General features: G+C 45.1%; 1 protein-coding gene across 2 annotated transcripts in view; it reads left to right on the top strand.

Moving 5' to 3' along the window:
* Positions 1-1,481: 1,481 nt before the first annotated feature.
* Positions 1,482-21,030, top strand: part of PSD3 (pleckstrin and Sec7 domain containing 3) — a 149,725-nt gene continuing 130,176 nt past the window's right edge. Inside the window, exons 1-2 of one of the 2 annotated variants that reach the window (XM_084629314.1) lie at positions 1,482-1,583; positions 14,246-14,357. In XM_084629314.1, coding sequence (XP_084485440.1) covers positions 1,563-1,583; positions 14,246-14,357 — 133 coding nt within the window. In that variant the 5' untranslated portion in view covers positions 1,482-1,562. Of the gene's footprint in view, positions 1,584-14,245; positions 14,358-21,030 lie in introns of those variants that run through there. The other variant, XM_084629316.1, reaches the window with a different exon arrangement.

Raw genomic sequence — 21,030 nt, 5'->3', positions numbered from 1 at the left:
TATAAACTTGATCATGCTCAAACTATAAACAGGTGCTGATTCAACCCTGAGGTAAACTTTCTTGCTAGAGCCTATGGTATTGCCAACTTCACAAACTGTTACAACTGAAACAAACTACTGATAACTGTTTAAGTTTCATGAACTGAAAATTATGTGAAATATCACAAAAATACAAGGGAGAAAATATTGAGTAAAGTAACAGAAAACAACTTAATTCACTAGCCTATCATCACTATGGGTCACAGCATGAGCCCCAGCAGTGAACTTTTTGAGTCCCACTAAAACAGGAGTTCTCAGGACAAATTTTTGGTGGCCTCAGAGTGCAGCCACCAACTCTTGCTGGTGGCCACACTCACACTCTTCCCTAAAATACTTAATTAGCTTTAGGAAAAACAAATAAATATGCACATATACACGTCCAAATCAGTGTAATGTATTTATTGCTAGCTAGTAAGTCCATTGTGAAAAGTGATATTAACGAACATACAAATATCACTTTTCACAGAAGACTTAATCAGCCCTGGCAAGCCTGGGGCAAAATTAAGCCCTGGATGGGGGGCCAGGGGAGGCATCGAGGGGCTAGAGCCAGAGCCCAGGGCCTGCTGCCATGCAGCTGGAGCCCGGGCCTGGAACCCGAAACCCTGTGACCAGAGCCCGCCACCCCAGGGCTGAACCCCAAGGCCTGAGTCCCAGGGCCCCTGGGAAGGTGGGGAACTCACGGGGTGCCTGCTCTTCCAGCGTTGTGCCTCAGGTGTCTCCCAAGGGGGGCAGGGCCCAACTCCTGCTGGCAGCCCCAGAAATCAACACCCAGGAGGGGCACCCAGGAGCAACAGGGAGGGGCCGGTACTTTGCCCCCAGCCCAGGAGGCTGTGACCACAAGAAAAATCCCTGGGGGCCACATGAGGCCACGGTGGCCGCATTTGAGAAACGCTTAGGGGCCTAAATCAGTGGGGCGCGTGCCCCTAAGGCCCCTGGGTGCAGCTGGGAACCCTCTCCCCTCAACTGCCGCATGCCGGTGGGCTCGCGCCCCGCCTCTGCGGCTGCCGTCGCGGGGCGCCTGGAACCCGCCGCGGCCGGGGGCTCTGGGCTTTTCCCGGCGGGGCCGCGGCTTTGTCTGCTCCCCGGGGGCGGAGCCGCCCGCCCGGGGCAGCCACAGCCCGGCCCGCGCGCCCAGGGGCACGCACCTTGCCCCGGCGGGACCCCCCCGCTCCGGGGGCGCGGGAAGGGCCCGGTCCTGCGGCTCGGGCTGGGCGCCGCCCCCGCGGCGGGATGTGCGGAGCCCGCGCCGCCTCAGCCCCGGCCGCGGCTGCCCAGGCGCCCGCCGCCCCCCGCGGCTCGCCCGGCCGGCCGGGGCTCGGAGCCGGGCCGCGGGCGCATGCGCGCAGGGTAGCCGCGGCCGCCGGCTCGCACAGGCCCAGACGCCGGGGACAGGCTCCGTCCCGGCTCGCGGGGGAGTTCGGCGGCCGCCGCCGGCAGCCGCAGCCGCAGCCCCGCTGGGCGCGGGGGAGGCGCCGCTCCGGCTCCGGCCGCCGGGGCCGGGCGAGCGGGGCGGGCGATGGGCGATGGACGCCGGCGCTGGCGGGGTAAGGGACCGGAGCCGGGCGCGCTGCCCGCGGGCGGAGCGTCGCCTCCCGCGGCGGGCCACAGGCTGGGGGGGGGGCGCGGCTCGGGGCCGCGAGCGCCCCCGGCCCGCCCCAGCCGGGCAGGGAGCCGGGAGCCCGGGCGCCGGCTCGGGCGCCCCCGGAGCGGGAGTCACGCCGCGCTCCGGAGCGTGCTGCGGGGAGCCGGTGTCGCTGAGCTTCGCAGGCGGTTTCAGCGGGTTTCGAGGGGCCGGCCTCGCCGCCGGGCCAGTCTTCTCGATGACCCCGTGGCACGCCAGAGACCCCCCGCCCAGGCAGCCGGTGCCTTGGGGGCCAGCGGGGTGGAGATGAGGCGGGAGAGCGGGGTCAGGGCCGCGGTAGCAGCCCGTGTTCTGCAGGGGAGCCTCTCGCCAAAAGAAAAGAACCCCCCCCCACCCCCACCCCGGTATTTTTCTTTGATCATCTTGAGTTTAGCTAGCAGGGACGTTAGTGTGTTGCTAGACATTGAAACTTCCCGGACTTCCACTCTGCCTTGATTGAAAAGTGATTTCCAGTGCACTGAAGGCATCGGAATGTGCAGGGATGTGAACTTGTTCTTCATCAACATCACTTCCATTGTGTGACTTGTTTCCCTGTCAAGGAAACCTGGTCCCTATAACGAGTTGTTCATAAGGCCAGCGTTTGTAAAATTAAGATTCTGCTGCAAAATGTAGAGAAAAATGTAAAACGGTGTATTAACTAAGTTGTCATTCACAAACCTGTACACTTTCTCAGTAGCTGATTATGATCACTTCAGTCATTTGAGCGGTATTTGTTTAGTTAGTGTTGTGGAAAGAAACCGCTTCCTATTTGAAATGCTATTTCATCAGGTAGTGAAACTATGGGTCAGATCCTGAGATGATGTATTTCACTGGAGCTGTGCTAGTTTGCACCAGCTAAGGACCTGCCCTAGTTGCACTGAAATACACCATTGATTAAAGGCATCTGAGGAACTGGCTACATATACACAGGTTTCAGAGTAACAGCCGTGTTAGTCTGTATTCGCAAAAAGAAAAGGAGTACTTGTGGCACCTTAGAGACTAACCAATTTATTAGAGCATAAGCTTTCGTGAGCTACAGCTCACTTCCTCAGATGCATATTGTGGAAACTGCAGCAGGCTTTATATATACACAGAGAATATGAACCAATACCTCCTCCCACCCCACTGTCCTGCTGGTAATAGCTTATCTAAAGTGATCATCAGGTGGGCCATTTCCAGCACAAATCCAGGTTTTCTCACATCCCCCCCACCCCCATACACACACAAACTCACTCTCCTGCTGGTAATAGCTCATCCAAACTGACCACTCTCCAAGTTTAAATCCAAGTTAAACCAGAACATTCGGGGGGGGGGGGGGTAGGGAAAAACAAGAGGAAACAGGCTACCTTGCATAATGACTTAGCCACTCCCAGTCTCTATTTAAGCCTAAATTAATAGTATCCAATTTGCAAATGAATTCCAATTCAGCAGTTTCTCGCTGGAGTCTGGATTTGAAGTTTTTTTGTTTTAAGATAGCGACCTTCATGTCTGTGATTGCGTGACCAGAGAGATTGAAGTGTTCTCCGACTGGTTTATGAATGTTATAATTCTTGACATCTGATTTGTGTCCATTTATTCTTTTACGTAGAGACTGTCCAGTTTGACCAATGTACATGGCAGAGGAGCATTGCTGGCACATGATGGCATATATCACATTGGTGGATGTGCAGGTGAACGAGCCTCTGATAGTGTGGCTGATGTGATTAGGCCCTGTGATGGTGTCCCCTGAATAGATATGTGGGCACAATTGGCAACGGGCTTTGTTGCAAGGATAAGTTCCTGGGTTAGTGGTTCTGTTGTGTGGTATGTGGTTGTTGGTGAGTATTTGCTTCAGGTTGCGGGGCTGTCTGTAGGCAAGGACTGGCCTGTCTCCCAAGATTTGTGAGAGTGTTGGGTCATCCTTTAGGATAGGTTGTAGATCCTTAATAATGCGTTGGAGGGGTTTTAGTTGGGGGCTGAAGGTGACGGCTAGTGGCGTTCAGGAGAGTGAGTTTGTGTGTGTATGGGGGTGGGGGGGATGTGAGAAAACCTGGATTTGTGCAGGAAATAGCCCAACTTGATTGTCATGCACATTGTGTAAAGAGTTGTCACTTTGGATGGGCTATCACCAGCAGGAGAGTGAATTTGTGTGGGGGGGTGGAGGGTGAGAAAACCTGGATTTGTGCTGGAAATGGCCCACCTGATGATCACTTTAGATAAGCTATTACCAGCAGGACAGTGGGGTGGGAGGAGGTATTGTTTCATATTCTCTGTGTATATATAAAGCCTGCTGCAGTTTCCACAATATGCATCTGAGGAAGTGAGCTGTAGCTCACGAAAGCTTATGCTCTAATAAATTGGTTAGTCTCTAAGGTGCCACAAGTACTCCTTTTCTTTTTACATATACACAGTTGCACTTTGTTAGGGCTTCTTTCTTTCTGACATCACTTACCTTTTCATATAGATTCAGAAGCCATGTCTCCTGCATTATTCATATGGCCCAAATCCTTTCCTCTATGCAGGGCCTGAGGAAATGGGCTCTATTAGGATTTCTAATGGGTCTGTTACCATAGAGTTGAGGGCTTGGTGTTAGGTAGTCCCAGGAAAATTGGGAAAGAGGGAATAAAAAGCCTATGGAGTGGCTTACTACTGCAGTCGATGGCTCTGCCGTGGCTGGGCCATCTCTGTGTATGTCTGGTGGATTGCATGATAAGACTTCGATTTCCAGTCTTGATATAGGGATTTTTTTGATAGGTTTGTGGCAACTAGCATCACACATGACTTCACTAATTGTAGTTAAGGGACCCAGTTGTTCCATTTGCAGGTACACAAACTGGGTTCTTACCAGGCACCTATCGCTAATATCTGGGTGCCTGCAAATTGGAGACAATAGAGCAAGGAGCCCAGCAAGTAAATTAGATTTCTCCTTCCTTTCCAAGAGGTTGCTGGGTGAGGGAAGAGTGCAAGCTTTTCTTTTGTTGCTCTTGTGGCTAAAAAAATGGGTTTGCACCTAGCTCTGAATGCTGAGGTGTGTGGTCATTCCTACCTCCTCTGGAAAGGAGTGCCATATTTTTGGGCTAGTTGCTAGGAAAGCAACTCTTGAGGAATAAGGATGCAATACCTGAGTAAGAGGGGCTCTCTTACATAGCATGGGCCAGTGCAATGTAGGATCTTCAAGATGAGTGCTCTTGATAATCCCATATTACGAGAAGTGCAATGGGCCGGACGAGTTGCATCCGAGAGTGCTAAAGGAATTGGCGGCTGTGATTGCAGAGCCATTGGCCATTATCTTTGAAAACTCGTGGCGAACGGGGGAAGTCCCGGATGACTGGTAAAAGGCTAATGTAGTGCCAATCTTTAAAAAAGGGAAGAAGGAGGATCCTGGGAACTACAGGCCAGTCAGCCTCACCTCAGTCCCCGGAAAAATCATGGAGCAGGTCCTCAAAGAATCAATCCTGAAGCACTTAAAGGAGAGGAAAGTGATCAGGAACAGTCAGCATGGATTCACCAAGGGAAGGTCATGTCTGACTAATCTAATTGCCTTCTATGATGAGATTACTGGTTCTGTGGATGAGGGGAAAGCAGTGGATGTATTGTTTCTTGACTTTAGCAAAGCTTTTGACACGGTGTCCCACAGTATTCTTGTCAGCAAGTTAAAGAAGTATGGGCTAGATGAATGCACTATAAGGTGGGTAGAAAGCTGGCTAGATTGTCGGGCTCAACGGGTAGTGATCAATGGCTCCATATCTAGTTGGCAGCCGGTGTCAAGTGGAGTACCCCAGGGGTCGGTCCTGGGGCCGGTTTTGTTCAATATCTTCATAAATGATCTGGAGGATGATGTGGATTGCTCCACAATTTGCGGATGATACTAAACTGGGAGGAGTGGTAGATAAGCTGGAGGGCAGGGATAGGATACAGAGGGACCTAGACAAATTGGAGGATTGGGCCAAAAGAAATCTGATGAGGTTCAATAAGGGTAAGTGCAGAGTCCTGCACTTAGGACGGAAGAACCCAATGCACAGCTACAGACTAGGGACCGAATGGCTAGGCAGCAGTTCTGCGGAAAAGGACCTAGGGGTGACAGTGGACGAGAAGCTGGATATGAGTCAGCAGTGTGCCCTTGTTGTCAAGAAGGCCAATGGCATTTTGGGATGTATAAGTAGGGGCATAGCGAGCAGATTGAGGGACGTGATCGTCCCCCTCTATTCGACATTGGTGAGGCCTCATCTGGAGTACTGTGTCCAGTTTTAGGCCCCACACTACAAGAAGGATGTGGATAAATTGGAGAGAGTCCAGCGAAGGGCAACAAAAATGATTAGTGGACTGGAACACATGAGTTATGAGGAGAGGCTGAGGGAACTGAGATTGTTTAGTCTGCAGAAGAGAAGAATGAGGGGAGATTTGATAGCTGCTTTCAACTACCTGAAAGGGGGTTCCAGAGAGGATAGAGTATTCTCAGTGGTAGAAGAGGACAGGACAAGGAGTAATGGTCTCAAGTTGCAGTGGGGGAGGTTTAGGTTGGATATTAGGAAAAACTTTTCACTAGGAGGGTGGTGAATGCGTTACCTAGGGAGGTGGTAGAATCTCCTTCCTTAGAAGTTTTTAAGGTCAGGCTTGACAAAGCCCTGGCTGGGATGATTTAATTGGGGATTGGTCCTGCTTTGAGCAGGGGGTTGGACTCGATGACCTCCTGAGGTCCCTTCCAACCCTGATATTCTATGATTCTATGATACTGTTGGCAGCTAGGGTTGTTGCCAGGGTCTGGATCTTTAAGGTCAATGTGCTTATTCCCAAGCACAGGGAGTTGCAGTGGTCAGCCTGGAAGCCACAAAGGTGTGAATCACACCTGGCCAGGCCAGGTCTGATGGTGCAGGATGCAGCTGCCCTTTCACCAATGGAGGGAAGGCACTTTGGCAGCCCTGGCGGTGAGATCAGTACAGGTTACTGTTTGAATGGGAAAAAGCTTCCAGTTCTATAAAAGGGTATGGGACCGGAGAGCCAGTGATGGGTTTTAAGCTGAGCGTGCATGGTTATGGAGTAGTATTGATGGTCAGGAGTAGGCCAAGTTGATGGTAAAGGGGAGTTAAAGGCCATCCCGTGCATAACTGACTACATGTTAGGGCCCTGACTGGAGGGGTACCTGAATGGCTCCCAGCTCTGGAGGCTGTGTGCTGCTAGGTTGGTGAACTGAGGATCCGTGGGAGGTATTGGAGTGGTATCTAGCTGACTACCGAGGTCTTGAGTTGACATTGCCTCACGAGTTCATCAGCAGAAGACTTACACAAGTTAAGAGTGAAGATGCTATTTGTACTCTGCTAATATGTGGCTACAAAACCAAGTAATCAGAATGTATAAACACCATCTGATTAGGGGATTAAGTGATCAGGCATGCATATCCGGTCTCTGGGACATTTGACCTGGTTTCTCAGGAAAGTTACATTGATGAATCAGATATCTAACAGAATATCTAATCTGATCTGGTAATGAACATGGTTCTCTCCTTACTTTTTACTATCAAATGCACAGCTGAAGTGTTGGCTTATCTTCAGATAACAGCAGCTCATAAATACGTCATTGAGGTAATAATTGTATCTCTCCACACTGAACAACAAATGCCAGGATTAATAGTAAGAGTCTCTTAGGCTCAGGATATGGTTTTATTCTAGTTAACAGAAAGAACGTTCAGGTTTCTTTATTCAAGTGACTATTTCCAAAACCAGCCAGGACACTGCTTTGGAAACTCTTTTTTCACAAAATACCAGGTTAGCTTCAGATCTGTTTTCCACAAGCCCCGGTTGATTGGCATTGATTATATTACCCTCATGTTGCATGGTCTTTCCCTGGCTGCCATGAACCTGGGCTTCCCAAACTGCACAGAGGTCCCTGGGGAGTGAGGATTATCAGAGTCATGGAGACAGGTGGACTCTAGCCAAAATGGACTGCACTATTGTGATCTTTCCAAATGTTACACTGTGATGTTGGCTGTTCCACTCCTGACCTTGATAACTCCTCCTGGGGTGCTGGAAACTCTCTTGTATCTGGCTGGTCTGTTGTGCTTGTCTCTGGGGCTCTGCTTTTGCTCCTTACAGGGGCAGTCCACATAGAGGAAGACCCACCTGCTCTGCTACCTCCTCAGATGCTAGCGGTTGCCAAGTCCCAAGCTCTGTCCTGGGGTATTATGCTAGTGACCCTTCTGCGTTCTCTGTTTGTCTGGCATTCACCTGCTGGTCCCTGCCCCCAAGAAGAAAAGGAAGATGTCCCAAAAGGACAAAAAATACCTTCTTCCTTCCTGGGGGAAGCAGCCTTCTCTAGCGGGGAGACTTCCTCCCCAGGGCCAGATTAATGCATAGGCAGCCTAGGCACATGCCAAGGGCCCAGTTTAGGGGGGAGAGCAACCCCAGCAGGGATGCAACGTCTGTGCACCAGGTTGCAATGCCACTCACTCAAATTTGGCCTCGCCCCCATCGTGATGGAGGGGTGGCAGTGGGGTGGCCAATGCTGCTCCTCCACTCTGCTGCTGTGGGCCAGCTCCTGCACCAGCACCTGAGCCAGACGACCAGCTGGAGGTTCGCCGCCCCAGGTGCGGGATGGGGAGCTGCAGTCGTGCCGGCACAGGGCAGTTGGCCAGGAGGGAGGCAGACCGGAGAGGGGCAGTATATATGCAGCGGGAGCCTGTGCTGCTGACTGATCTGGGGAGGAGGGGGGTTAACTTGTTGTACCAATAAAATAAAAACCAGCAGGATCTTATTAAAGGGAAAAGGCAAAATACCACATTTATTGTAAATACAGAAAGAATCATAGTAAGCAGTTAGTTATAGCTATAACATTCCATTCAATCTCATATTTATTCACACATTCATTCATACAAACACACACCCACACACATACAGGTTCTGCAAGGTTGTTATCATAGTTACCAGCCTTAGAGTTGCTCATGCCAAGTCACTGGCCAGGTGGCCTGGACATGAGGAGGGAGCAGGGCCTTGTCAGATGCTCATCTGATGCTCCTGGAAGTTGGTTTGCAGAATCAGACCCCAAAGTTCTCACTTTTTAGAGTCTATTTTTATAGGAATTTCTTCCTATGCCAGTCTATGGGAATTGCTTCATCATGCTGTTGCTGAATCAATCAGCAGATAGCACATTCCTGACGGCTCCAAGATGTTATCTTGTTCTTTGGTTCTCCCATCCTTGAGGCTGTTGGGTGGATTCCAGTCTGCCCTCCGGGGGGTCCTCTGGTTATTTCCACTTGACGCCTTCTTCAGCCGATGGACACTGGATTCTTAGGCTGGCACCTCCCTGATCATTCAGTTATTATCCACACCAAGCATCCATCCACATACATCCTCTATCTCTATTTTAATCACAATTGTTAATACAACAAAAGGGCAGGGAGTCTCTGGGTGCTGTTTCTGTTGTTAGAGCATTGCTTTGAGTCTCTCTCTCTGTGAATTGCTTTGAGAACAGACTCTGTCTTAGAATGTACGAACACAGTTAGCAGCTTGCAAGTTTCACACATAGAGGGAGAGAAACAGTACCAAAAACCAAGAGACCTCTTAATTAGTAATACCCTGGAATTGAAACTCTGGGGAATCAAACTCATTTGTGATTTTAATACAGAACTTCTTTAATATGATCCAACAAACTAAGCAACAACTGTGTACGTGTGCTTAGGGCCCAGCGATGGGCTGATCTGGCCCTGTTCCTTATCCTTGGATGGCTCTGTATGTGAATCTGGCTGTAATAGTGGCAGTGGGATATTTGAGTCTGAGAAGGGACACTGGCTAATGTTCAATAACTCAGCATCAATCTGATTAACGTCCCTTTGAAGATGGTTGCACACAGGTGGCTTTCATTGTAAATACTAGACTAGTGTTTTCTGGCCAAGGTAGTCAAATGTGGGGCTTTAAGTCTGTGGGTTGATGTCTAGATAAGTGGCCTGACTTTTAAAAGTGCACACAGAGGAGCTTCCATGGGGGGACCTGGTGAGGGCTTGGTACTCTGGGAAATCAGGTCATCCACTTAGATACCTAAAGACTGATTCAGCAACCTAGCTTCATATTTAAACAAAATAAATAAATCTTCTCCTTAGACACCTCAAAGGCCTCTGTGTCTTTTAAAAATGCACTGCTCTGCCATTAAGGGTAAAACATCAGGGTAAACCACATACAGCTGCACTGCACTGGAGTATCACTAAGGACCAGTATTAAGGGCCTAATGCACCACTGAAGCCTTAGTGAGAATTCTTTGCATTGGAGTGAATTTTAATGGATAAGAACTGCATACACAAATGCCTAGGGAACTTTCATGTGAACCTACACTGAGACATTAAAAAAAAAAGAAGTAGCAAATTATGTTACTTCATGCAGCCCTCCAGCTGCTAAATGAGAATAGCGGGTCTATGTGACATTGGTGAGAGCCATGTGTGCACTTTCAAATAGCTTTATGTGTTTAGCAAGCCCAAGCATGACATGCCGCAGAAATGGAGTTGGTGAGTAGGTGGGACCTCGCTGCCACAAGGCTAAGAGCTTAATATGATTTAATATGTCATAACTTGCTTATGAGGCAAGCTTCTTCCTAACCTCCAGCTGAGGGAGTTGGCTTATGCCCTGAAGTATGAGGGTTTATATCATTTCCAAACTTGTATTTATTTTTTAATCCTTACTAATGCAGCTCGGAATGTTCCCTGTAAATGTCCAGGCTTCTTCTGAATGCTGCTAAGCTCTTGGCTTCTGAGACCTTGTGACTTCAATGGGCTTTGGATCAGCCCCAAAGTTAGTGGCAAAATTGAGAACAAAAATCAGAAATCTTAACTTTGTGCTTGATCCAACAGTTACAGCTGGGCCCTTTACTGCAGCACAGTCTTTCTTTGGAGACAAACGTAATGGCAGCTACCACTCCATGGTGTTAAAACTGCACTACTTCTGGCCAAGATGTTTAAAAATGGGTGCGTGAAGTTAAGGTCCTAAGGGCCTGAACCTCATTTACAGTAAAGCCCCTTTATAATGCCAAAGCAGTATAAAAGAGGTCTGAAAGTCAGGATATATTACAGTGTAAATAATAGGGCTGTCAAGCAATTAAAAAAATTAATCACAATTAATTGCGTGTTTAAACAATAATAGAATACCATTTATTTAAATATTTTTGGGTGTTTTCTACATTTTCAAATATATTGATTTCAATTACAACAGATTACAAAGTGTCCAGTGCTCACTTTGTACTTATTTTTTATTACAAATATTTTCACAGTAGAAAAACAAAATAAATAGTATTTTTCAATTAATCTAATACAAGTACTATAGTGCAATCTTTTTATCATGAATGTTGAACTTACAGTATGTACAAAAAAAACTGCATTCAAAAATAAAACAATGTAAAACTTTAGAGCCTACAAGGAGATAATGCTGCCCGCTTCTTGTTTACAATGTCACCTGAAAGTGAGAACAGGAGTTCTCATGGCACTGATGTACCCGGCGTCTCAAGATATTTATGTGCCAGCTGTGCTAAAGATTCATATGTCCCTTCATACTTCAACCATTATTCCAGAGGACATGTGTCCACGCTGATGATGAGTTTTGCTCAATAACGATCCAGAGCAGAGCAGACCAACGTATATTCATTTTCATCATCTGAGTCAGATGCCACCAGCAGGTTGATTTTCTTTTTTTTGGTGGTTCAGATTCTGTAGTTTCCTCATCAGAGTGTTGCTCTTTTAAGACTTCTGAAAGCATGCGCCACATCCCGTTCCGATCAGATTTTGAAAGGCACTTCAGATTCTTAATCCTTGGGTTGAGTGCTGTAGCTATTTTTAGAAATCTCATATTGGTACATTGTTTGTGTTTTTTGTCAAATCTGCTGTGAAAGTGTTCTTAAAACGAACAACATGTGCTGAGTCATCATCCAAGACTGCTATAACATGAAACGTAGGGCAGAATGTGGGTAAAACAGGACAGGAGACATACAGTTCTCCCCCAAAGAGTTCAGTCACAAATTTAATTAACACATTATTTTTTTAATGAGCATGATCAGCATGGAAGCATGTCCTTTGGAATGGTGGCCAAAGTATGATGGGGCATATGAATCTTTAGCACATCTGGCATGTAAATATCTTGTGACGCCGGCTACAGAAGTGCCATGCGAATGCCTGTTCTCACTTTCAGGTGACGTTGTAAAGAAGAAGCAGGCAGCATTATCTCCTGTAAAGGTAAAAAACTTGTTTGTCTTAGTGATTGGCTGAACAAGAAGTAAGACTCAGTGGACTTGTAGGCTCGAAAGTTTTACGTTGTTTTGGTTTTGAGTGCAGTTGTATAATAAAAAAAATCTATATTTGTAAGTTACACTTTCGTAATAAAGAGATTGCACTATGGTACTTGTATGAGGTGAATTGAAAAATACTAATTCTTTATCATTTTTACAGTGCAAATATTTGTAATCAAAAATAATAATATAAAATGAGCAGTGTACACTTTGTATATAGTGTTGTAATAGAAATCAATATATTTGAAAATGTAGAAAAACATCCAAAATATTTAAATAAATGGTATTCTATTGTTGTATAACAGTGCAATTAATCGTGATTAATTTTTTTGAGTTAATTGTGTGAGTTAACTGCGACTAATCGACAGTCCTAGTAAATAAGAATTGTGGCCCAAGTCTATACTTAGGCACCTGAGTAAGTGGCCATGTTGTTTCCGAGAATGTTGCGCACTCTGCTGTTTTTGTTAGGTGTCTGACAGAAGATTTCAGTATAATTCCACGGCATGCATCCGATGAAGTGAGCTGTAGCTCACGAAAGCTCATGCTCAAATAAATTGGTTAGTCTCTAAGGTGCCACAAGTCCTCCTTTTCTTTTTGCGAATACAGACTAACACGACTTTACTCTGAAAAGTATAATTTTAGGCACACATTTTTATAAATCTTAGCCTATGAATTAAAATGACAGGGATTTTTGACTCTTGTTGGATAAATGGTTAGGGTGTAGTGAACTGGAACAAGAATTTCTTTCTTGACAGTATGGCACAATTTGATATTGTTCCTGTATGGGTAGGATCCCATCTAACTCCTTAGGGTAGTGAAGAGCGAATATGGTGGTTTAAAGACTTTGACTTTCATCACTTAGTGTTCTCCTGGCACCTGTTGCTCATGCGGCACCTGTTACACTTTTAGAAAGTCAAACCAGGTACATGCAATTTTTCTCTACATATGAAGAAGCCTCCTTTGTGCACATGTCACAACTATACAGTGAGAAGCATGTCTAATCAAAGTAGCTTCCTTATGAAGAATGCATAACTTGTTCAGTCATTTGGACAAATCTTTTGTTGTACATTGTTGTAGCTGGGTGTAGTATGCAGCTGACTTGATTGGGCAACTTCAGGAGGTTCACGGTTAATAGCTATTCTGATGGATCAGGTCTCCTAAAATGCTTCCCTCTTGAGACCCTTGTTCTTTTTACTGTCCAAATACTCATGACTCTCTGTGTCGGATTTTATACACCAACCATCAAAATGCTGGGCCAAATTCCGCAAAGCTGGCTCAGAAGAAGAAAGTTAGGGATGGGGGAGGAGAGGAATGGCCAGAAAAGCCTGCAGTAACTGTTTTGGAATGTGGAGTGAGATGCTCATCTGTCCATCCACCCATTGCAGAAAATATCATGGCTGAAATGCTGAACCTGCTGAAGTCGTCCATTGACTTCAGTGGGGCCAGGATTCCACCCGAAAGGTCATCTCTGTCTCTAGATTCTGTGGTCCTTATCATGAAGTTTGGGTTGCTAAGTCTTTCATGAGCCTTAGTGGGTACCACCCACCTTTAGCAAGCTGTAATCCTGCATGTTCAGTAGATTTCAACACTAACTTCTCCTCCACAAAACAAGGCCTTATTTTAATATGGAGTAAATTTTGAACTCTCTTAGTCATACCTTTTCTTAGTGTGCAGCTTTTATGCCTGTCTTCCAGGCTGTAGTGCTCCCAAAGTGGAAAGATGATTTGGGAGCAAAACTTACTTATCAGTATTCTTTATAGTTGATCATTTCGCTCTTCCCCCATTGCTTATAATTCTGTTACATGCACAATCACACATGACAGAAGAAATTCAGTGCCCAAAATTTACGACAAAGAAATATTGCCTAGTACAGAAGGTACTATTTAGTCAGTGTTGCAGAATTCATCTTGAAAAACTTGTGTGTCCTCCTCAACTGGGAGAATGGTAATTTTTAATGAAGGTTTTAATGTTGGGTGCCTTTCAGTATTTGTCCCTACAGTGACACGGTTTTCAAACCCGGGTGCCTAAAGCTATATGCATAGGCGAAGGTCCTTTGAAAGTGGTCACTGACTTGCCGAGTATCCACCCTGTTAACTAAGCCCCTTTAAGGTGCTGCAAGTTGGGGCCCCAAAATCACTGCTCACTCTTGAAAATCTTGGCTGTAAGACTTAGAGATGGACTTCTCAAAAGTGCTTAGCCTTGGCCTGACGCTGCTCCTATTGACTTCAGAGGCCGTGCTAAGTGATTTTGAAAATCCCTAGTCTGTTGACATGCTGAATGCTGAATGATTCACTATTAACATTCCACGTTTTAAGTGAAAGATTAACCCTATTTTTTGTTTTGACTCTACAGGCAGAAGCTTTTGTTTGGGTTAATGATGCATTGGCTCATTCCCACAGTGTTGCCAAGGCCAAATATGAATTTCTGTTCTGTGGGACAGAAACAGAGAAACCTTCAGAAACAGGTAAGTGCTTTTTCCACCGCTTGAAGGACAGACAGACAACCTGATTCTCAGTTACATTAAAGCTACCTTACAGTGTACTGCTGTGAAGGTGCTTAAAAGTGCATGTTGATGTAATTTGCAGTGTAAAGGAGCCTTGCTCTAAATGAGAATTGCACCCCTTGTATCAGCACTGATGTGACTGCAGTCCTGTGGCATGTAGCACTGCCTTCCTCTCTGTTTCAATGGGGACACTGCCACGTGACTGTAAAAGTTCTGTGCCAGGCACGTTCAATATTTCTCCAGGAGTTTGTACAGTAAGTCTCACAGCTCCTATTTCTGCCAGCTGTACACTGTGAGTAATTTTAGCCACACTTTCTAACACTGTATGAATCAAATCATTGCCAATTCTTTTGATATTCACTGCATGTATACTTAAAGTGTTTCTGGATGATTCTATATCGGTAGCTACAATTACCTAAGATTTAATTTAGATATTCTAGGCTAAACACTCAAGCTAAACTTTTTTCTCTGTTTGTATTGGAAAAACTCCACTCACCATTTTATTTTCTGGATGCAGCAGCAAGAAGTAATGTCTTGGGGTCAGCCCCATTTCTTCCTCCTGTTCTGTAGTAAGGACATTCGCCTCCTCCCACAGCTAGCCCTGGGCCAAGCAGAGTAAAGAACTGCAGTGGAGATGCCCATTTCTCTCCGTTCTTGTTTGGATTACTACAAATCCTTGCCTTTATTTCAGGAGTGGGAGGCAGTCTGGTCTGAGGAGATGCTACTCCTTACATCTTGGTAAATTTAAACCTTCCAGATTATGGGCTGTCTTTACTATGCCATTTTTAGTTAAAAAGAGGAGTCTCTTATACCAAAATTGTGCAAGAATCTGTTCAGAAGCAAATTTTGAAGTGGGCAGAAAAACTAAATGAACAGAATTAAAGTCCAGATGATGAGTAATTTCTCCAAGGCTCTTGCTGAGTTTTATCAGGAAATCCAGCATGCCTAATTTTTTAACTTGTTTATTTAGGAAATGTAAACAACTTTACAGATCATCACCAAACATGTTAACAAAGTACATGATTCATTACGAGCTCATATCTTGTTTAGAGTATCATTAGGCAACAGCACAGTTGTAATGCATGTTCAGTGTTTCTGGGAACATCTTAAACCTGAAAATTCTGTCTTTACTAACTAACAACCCAAAGCAAGTCCTCATACGTGCTACCATTTAAAGAAATTTGTCAAATGCAATGACTTTTGTGGGCAAATGTATTGAATAAATACTTACTAACTAGCCTGGTATCTATTTGTCCTCTGTCTGCTGGGCGGTGTACATGCTTGATGTGTTCACTCTTCCATCACATCACCAACTTCCAGTATTTCTCAGAGCCATTCCTCACCCCTGCCAACCCTGTTGCCAGTGAGAAAGTACCAGTTGTCTAGGAGCTATTAATAAATTAAAGATTTGTTCTTGGTAATCTGTTTAAGGGAGTGGTTTAAAAGGAATATGTGGTAATAAGTGTTCAACAATTGCACCCTAATACTATTTAATAATTGAACATGTCCACCATATAGGCACTTCTTCCCCATAATTTCATCAACATCTTTCCCCACCCTTTGTGTGTTTCTGTATTTTAACCTTTCTGGTTTAAGGTACCATTCAAATAGTATCTCAAAGAAACTCTTATTTTAGTACAATTTGGGATTGCCCGTCCACACCTCAGTCCAAAACCAAAACCCACTCCTCTGGAAGACAGTCCATCCAAATCTATTCCCTCTTATCATACATGGACTCATTCTTCTTAGCAAAGTTGTTGGCAAAAGCCAAGTATAAACTAGTTAATTCTTTGTTTCCTTTTAGTTCAGAAGCCATCTCTCCTATTCAGTTTTACTTCTTTTCTTATAAATCAAATTCTCTAAAAATGTTGCGAGATCACACTGTCTGACCTGAAGGTACTGGTACCATGGGAAAGTGGACCAGCTGTGTCAAGAAAAGATGCCAGGAAACAACTGGCTAATTTCATGTATTCCATGGCTCTCGCAATCTTTATCCTGGGAGAAAAATGGACCAGAGTGCTTCTTAGTTGAAGTATGTGTGTGTGTGTGTAGGGGGTGTGTGTCACGGATGGAAAATAATTTTACCTTTAGCTTTCTCAGTCTCAAATACAGCCTTGAGAAAGCATGGGTATGAACTTACAGAGACTACTGACCGACTGGGAAGGCAGTGTTTGTCTGGCTTTCTGTTTAACCAAGCACCACTTTTCGGGTCAGTTGGGAAGAGGCTCTGGGCCTGGAAGATCCTCTCCTCTACCATATTGAAAGCCTTTTAAAAATTGCAGGACAAACTTGCATGCTATTTCCTCAGTTTTTGAAAACTTGGACATGCCAGACTAGTATGAAATTACACAAGCAAGGGTTGATGTACTAGAAAAGGGGGGAGAAAAGCAGATGTTATTAAAGTAAACGAAGACGGCTTCTTAGCCATATGTTGCTAATAACTTTCAGAAACAAAGCCAAACTTAGTTTGACTTGAGATGGGCATTCCATTCATTCGTCTTTTGCTTGTCTTGTTAAAATGTGGGAAAATGTTTGAGTTTCTGTATGGCTCAATCACTTCAGCACCCAATTCCAGGTCGTGTCTCCCAGGAACTTCACAGAACACATGTGAAGTCTCCCAGCCACTCCAAGTCTGTTGTTTTGTTGGGTGGTAAAAAGCAGCTCCTTTTTCCTGAGCCAATCAGAAAAGGGCGATTGCCCTGAAGAAGAGGGAGAGGTTGAGGTGATTAGCTGTGAGAAAGAGGTGTGGCTGTCCAGAAGTTTAACAAAATGGCCAATTCTGTTTAGAGAAATTGACAGTAAGTGGAATAAGCTTCAGCATGTTTTGCCACAGCTGTGAAAATGGGCACTAGCCGAAGGCCAGAAGGACAAAGCAGACTGTAGGCAAGTGGTATCTTACCCAGTCCTGTTGAAACACGCAAACACGTGCACTTATAAAGTTGTCAGAAAAAAAACAAATTTCTTCTCCCTGTCTTGTTTAAAGCTAATTAAGTCTTGTCAGAGGGCTCTTTCCAAGAGGCTTTAAAAACACAACTTGAAAAAATTTCACCAGAGCTCAATACCTGCCCAAGGCTGTCCCATCCCTCCCCTCCACCCATGTATTTCGCAGCGCAGGGAGCTGTCTGGGAAACAGCGGGTGAGCGGATAGACATGCTGTAGGGAGTAAAAAGGAGTTTACCCCCTCAGGGTATCCTGCAGGAGGCAATCCCACTTATCCTCCTGCTGCCTTGGTGCTTTCCTTACCCAAATCCCATCCCTTCGGCTTCTCAAAACTTTTCAAAAGCAAAACTAAACATGACTATAGAAGACATTTCCTGAGTCTACTCACTAATTGAAAAATCACTTATTTATGTGGATTTGGAAACCTCGAATATGTAAGTATTTATGGAAATCAGATAGCTATTGGTTAAATATTCTTATCTCTTACATTTAGGCACACCCCTTTGTAGTTTCAATGTATTTTTTAAAATAAAATTAAAAAAGAAAAAATCCAGATAACTCCATGTGAAGGTAGAAGGTACATCTCAGCAAGTTGAGGGTAAAAAAAAAATCCCTACAAAATATTTGTTTTTTAAAAGAAATGAGAGAGCCAGGAAATTCATTATTAAAGTGAAGTTGGACAAGAAACCAAACTGTTTGGTATGGAAATACAGTTAGGGCACCTGAATAACCTTTATTCTGACCCAGTGTTGATTCTTTGAGGGCGGTAACTCTGACAGCCATATCCCAATGAACAGTCTAATCTTACCAGTGATCAAACATCTTAGAATGCTTTCCTCGTAACTGTATGGTTGTCATGCAAATTCTGGCTGCCCTTACAGCCACAGGAAAATACTTGCTTTACAAATTCCTGATGAGCCAATTCACCGTTCAAGGGGCCGTTATCCTCTGGGCTACGTTAAGATGCCATGTGCTACCAATTATGCAAGAATCGGAGCCTCTATTTCTACACCTACAAGCCTCCTGAGCCTCAGTCGTGGCAATGACAACGGAACGCTTACTATGTTAACATATGCTCATGTTATGTGACAGGTTGTGTGGTACTCCAGCTATTGTTTGTACAAGCTCAAACCCTTCTGTAGCCTGAGGCTGTCAACTTGTGGCAAAAGATTCTGGTTGCCTTATGCAAAGAAAATATCAGAATACTTTACTCACACACTTGACTAAGCATTGTGCTTGTCTCACTAATCTTTTTGCCTCCCTCTGCTCTCTTCCTCTACCCAACTTGCCTCACTGCCCTTCTCTACATCATTTCCTCTTTCTTCCTGCCTCCATTCCTCTCAACAGATAAACCTCCCCTTCCCATCTCCCCATCTCTACCTTCCGCATCCTCCTTCCGTCATGTTTCCCTGAACCTTTGTTCTCCCTACATCCCTTCCTTATCGCCGAATTCCCTGTCATCCTGTCCCTTAGGTTCCACATGTTCCCTCACCTACATTCCTACCGTGGCTCTCCTCTCCCTACCTTTCTCCTGTTTCCTCTGGACTGCCCCCTTCATCTAAAATCCCAGTCAGCCATGACCTCTTCATCTCTCACTCTTTCCACTCTCAAGGCAATTCCGGACACCTGGATTTCTTTCTCTGAGGTTTCCCTCTGCAGCTGTGCTCTCTTGCTGAGCCCCCAAACTACTTTTTGTAAGAGGCCAAAGCAGAGATTGTTCTTTATGTGTATGTGGTTAATTGGAATGAACAGAAAACACGAGGCGAAATATATGGAATGTGGAATTAGGATTACAAACCTGCCCAAATTAAATGGGATTCAAATGCAAAATTTTTAAAAGGGTGAAACTCAAGCCTCCATCTGTAAATTCATCACTTTGTCAGACGTATTTGAATCCACAAGTTGTGAATGGAATTTCAGCTAGTTACCCCACTGCAATACCGGATATATTAAAGAGTAGCAAGAGTTCTGAAACTTTAGTGTGGGACTGTGCCTTACATTGTCTCATCGTTAACCCGTGGAACTCATTGTCACAAGATGCAGTGTGGCAAAGAGCTTAGTAAGGAAGAGGATATTCATAGCTACATTTGACAGGATTAAACTTTTTTTTATTAAATGAAGGATATAAACACCATAATGGTTCAGGCCATCAGACAGTGCCTAACTGATGGGGATTTAGGAAGAACCGTCCTTTCAGAAAGCTTATGCTCAAATAAATTGGTTAGTCTCTAAGGTGCCACAAGTCCTCCTTTTCCTTTCAGACAGATTATTCAATGCTTTTGCACTATGCAGTTGCTTGCACCTTCCTCTGAAACATCTGGTCCTGGCCACAGTCGGATGGACCATGGGTCTGATCAAGTGTGGTAGCTCCCATTTTCTTGTTCCTCCCTTTGGTGTGCTCCACGGCCCGTCAGGGACTGAATGCTGCAGATGTGAGGCTAGCCCCAGGGTCAGCACTGACGGGCTAGAGATCCAGACTTCAGTAACGACCTGAGGAAACAAAACAAAGACTCTGAGGCATTATACTAACAACTATATTGTTTTGTAAGAGGGCTCTGGAAACAACCTGACCTAAACTTAAAAACAGGGTGGTTAAAGTTGTCATAATAACTTTGACAACTGCTTTCTGTGAAGGAGATAACCACTTAGACTCAATAAACGCTGTAGCTCAGGGTCAAGGATATCACAGCAAGCCAGTTAAAGAAAAGAAGTTGAATGTATATTATTAATGTTGTAGAATAAAGCACTCAGGATCCAGGAAGTGCCAATATTAAGGAAACAGTATCTTCATAAAAAGAAAAGGAGTACTTGTGGCCCCTGAGAGACTACAAACCCTCTCCCTGTAGGATCACAGTATTAGAACAAAAAGAAAAGGAGTACTTGTAGCCCCTAAGAGACTAACAAATTTATTTGAGCGTAAGCTTTCGTGAGCTGCAGCTCACTTCATCGGATTTTTTTTTTCCCACTGAATGCATCCGATGAAGTGAGCTGTAGCTCACGAAAGCTTATGCTCAAATAAATTTGTTAGTCTCTAAGGTGCCACAAGTACTCCTTTTCTTTTTGCGAATACAGACTAACACGGCTGCTACTCTGAAAAGTATCTTCATACTACAGACTGGGAACTGAGACACAGAGATGAAGGACAAAATTGGCAAAAGAGTCCATTCATTTTGGATGCCTGTTTTGAGCCACTTAGGGTCGGACTTTTTTAAAGGCACTGAGTGTCCGTGATTCCCCATGACTTCAGTTGCAGTTGTGAGCACTCAGTGCTTCTGAAATTCAGGCCCCAGGTGCCTTGCGCTGGACACCCAGAAAATGAGGAACCCATAATTAGTGACCTCCTGTGAAAAGTTTGCTTTAAGTAACTTGCCCAGCCTCACAAGGGAACTGTGGCAGAGGTAGGATAGAATCTGATTTCCCCCAGGACAGCATTCAGCTGCCTTAACCACAAACCTGTCCTTCATCGTCCTGTAATCCCCTGCCTCCTTCACTGTACGCCTGGCAGCTTTGCCACAAATAAGGCAGGGGCACAACAGTCTCCTTCACGGCACAACCCTGATTGAGCCCCAGAGTATGCTGTGGAAAAGATAGTATATGGTCATACTATTAAACACTGTCTTATAATGGATGTGCACAGTGGGGGGGCTAACGTAACATGGACATTTGTGGCATAGCCAGGAATAGAACAGACATT

This window comes from Lepidochelys olivacea (genome assembly GCF_965140295.1).
Source record: "Lepidochelys olivacea isolate rLepOli2 genome assembly, chromosome: 5".
NCBI lineage: Eukaryota > Metazoa > Chordata > Testudines > Cheloniidae > Lepidochelys > Lepidochelys olivacea.
The sequence above is the reverse complement of the archived record's forward strand: the minus strand, read 5'-3'. Positions and strand labels throughout refer to the sequence as shown.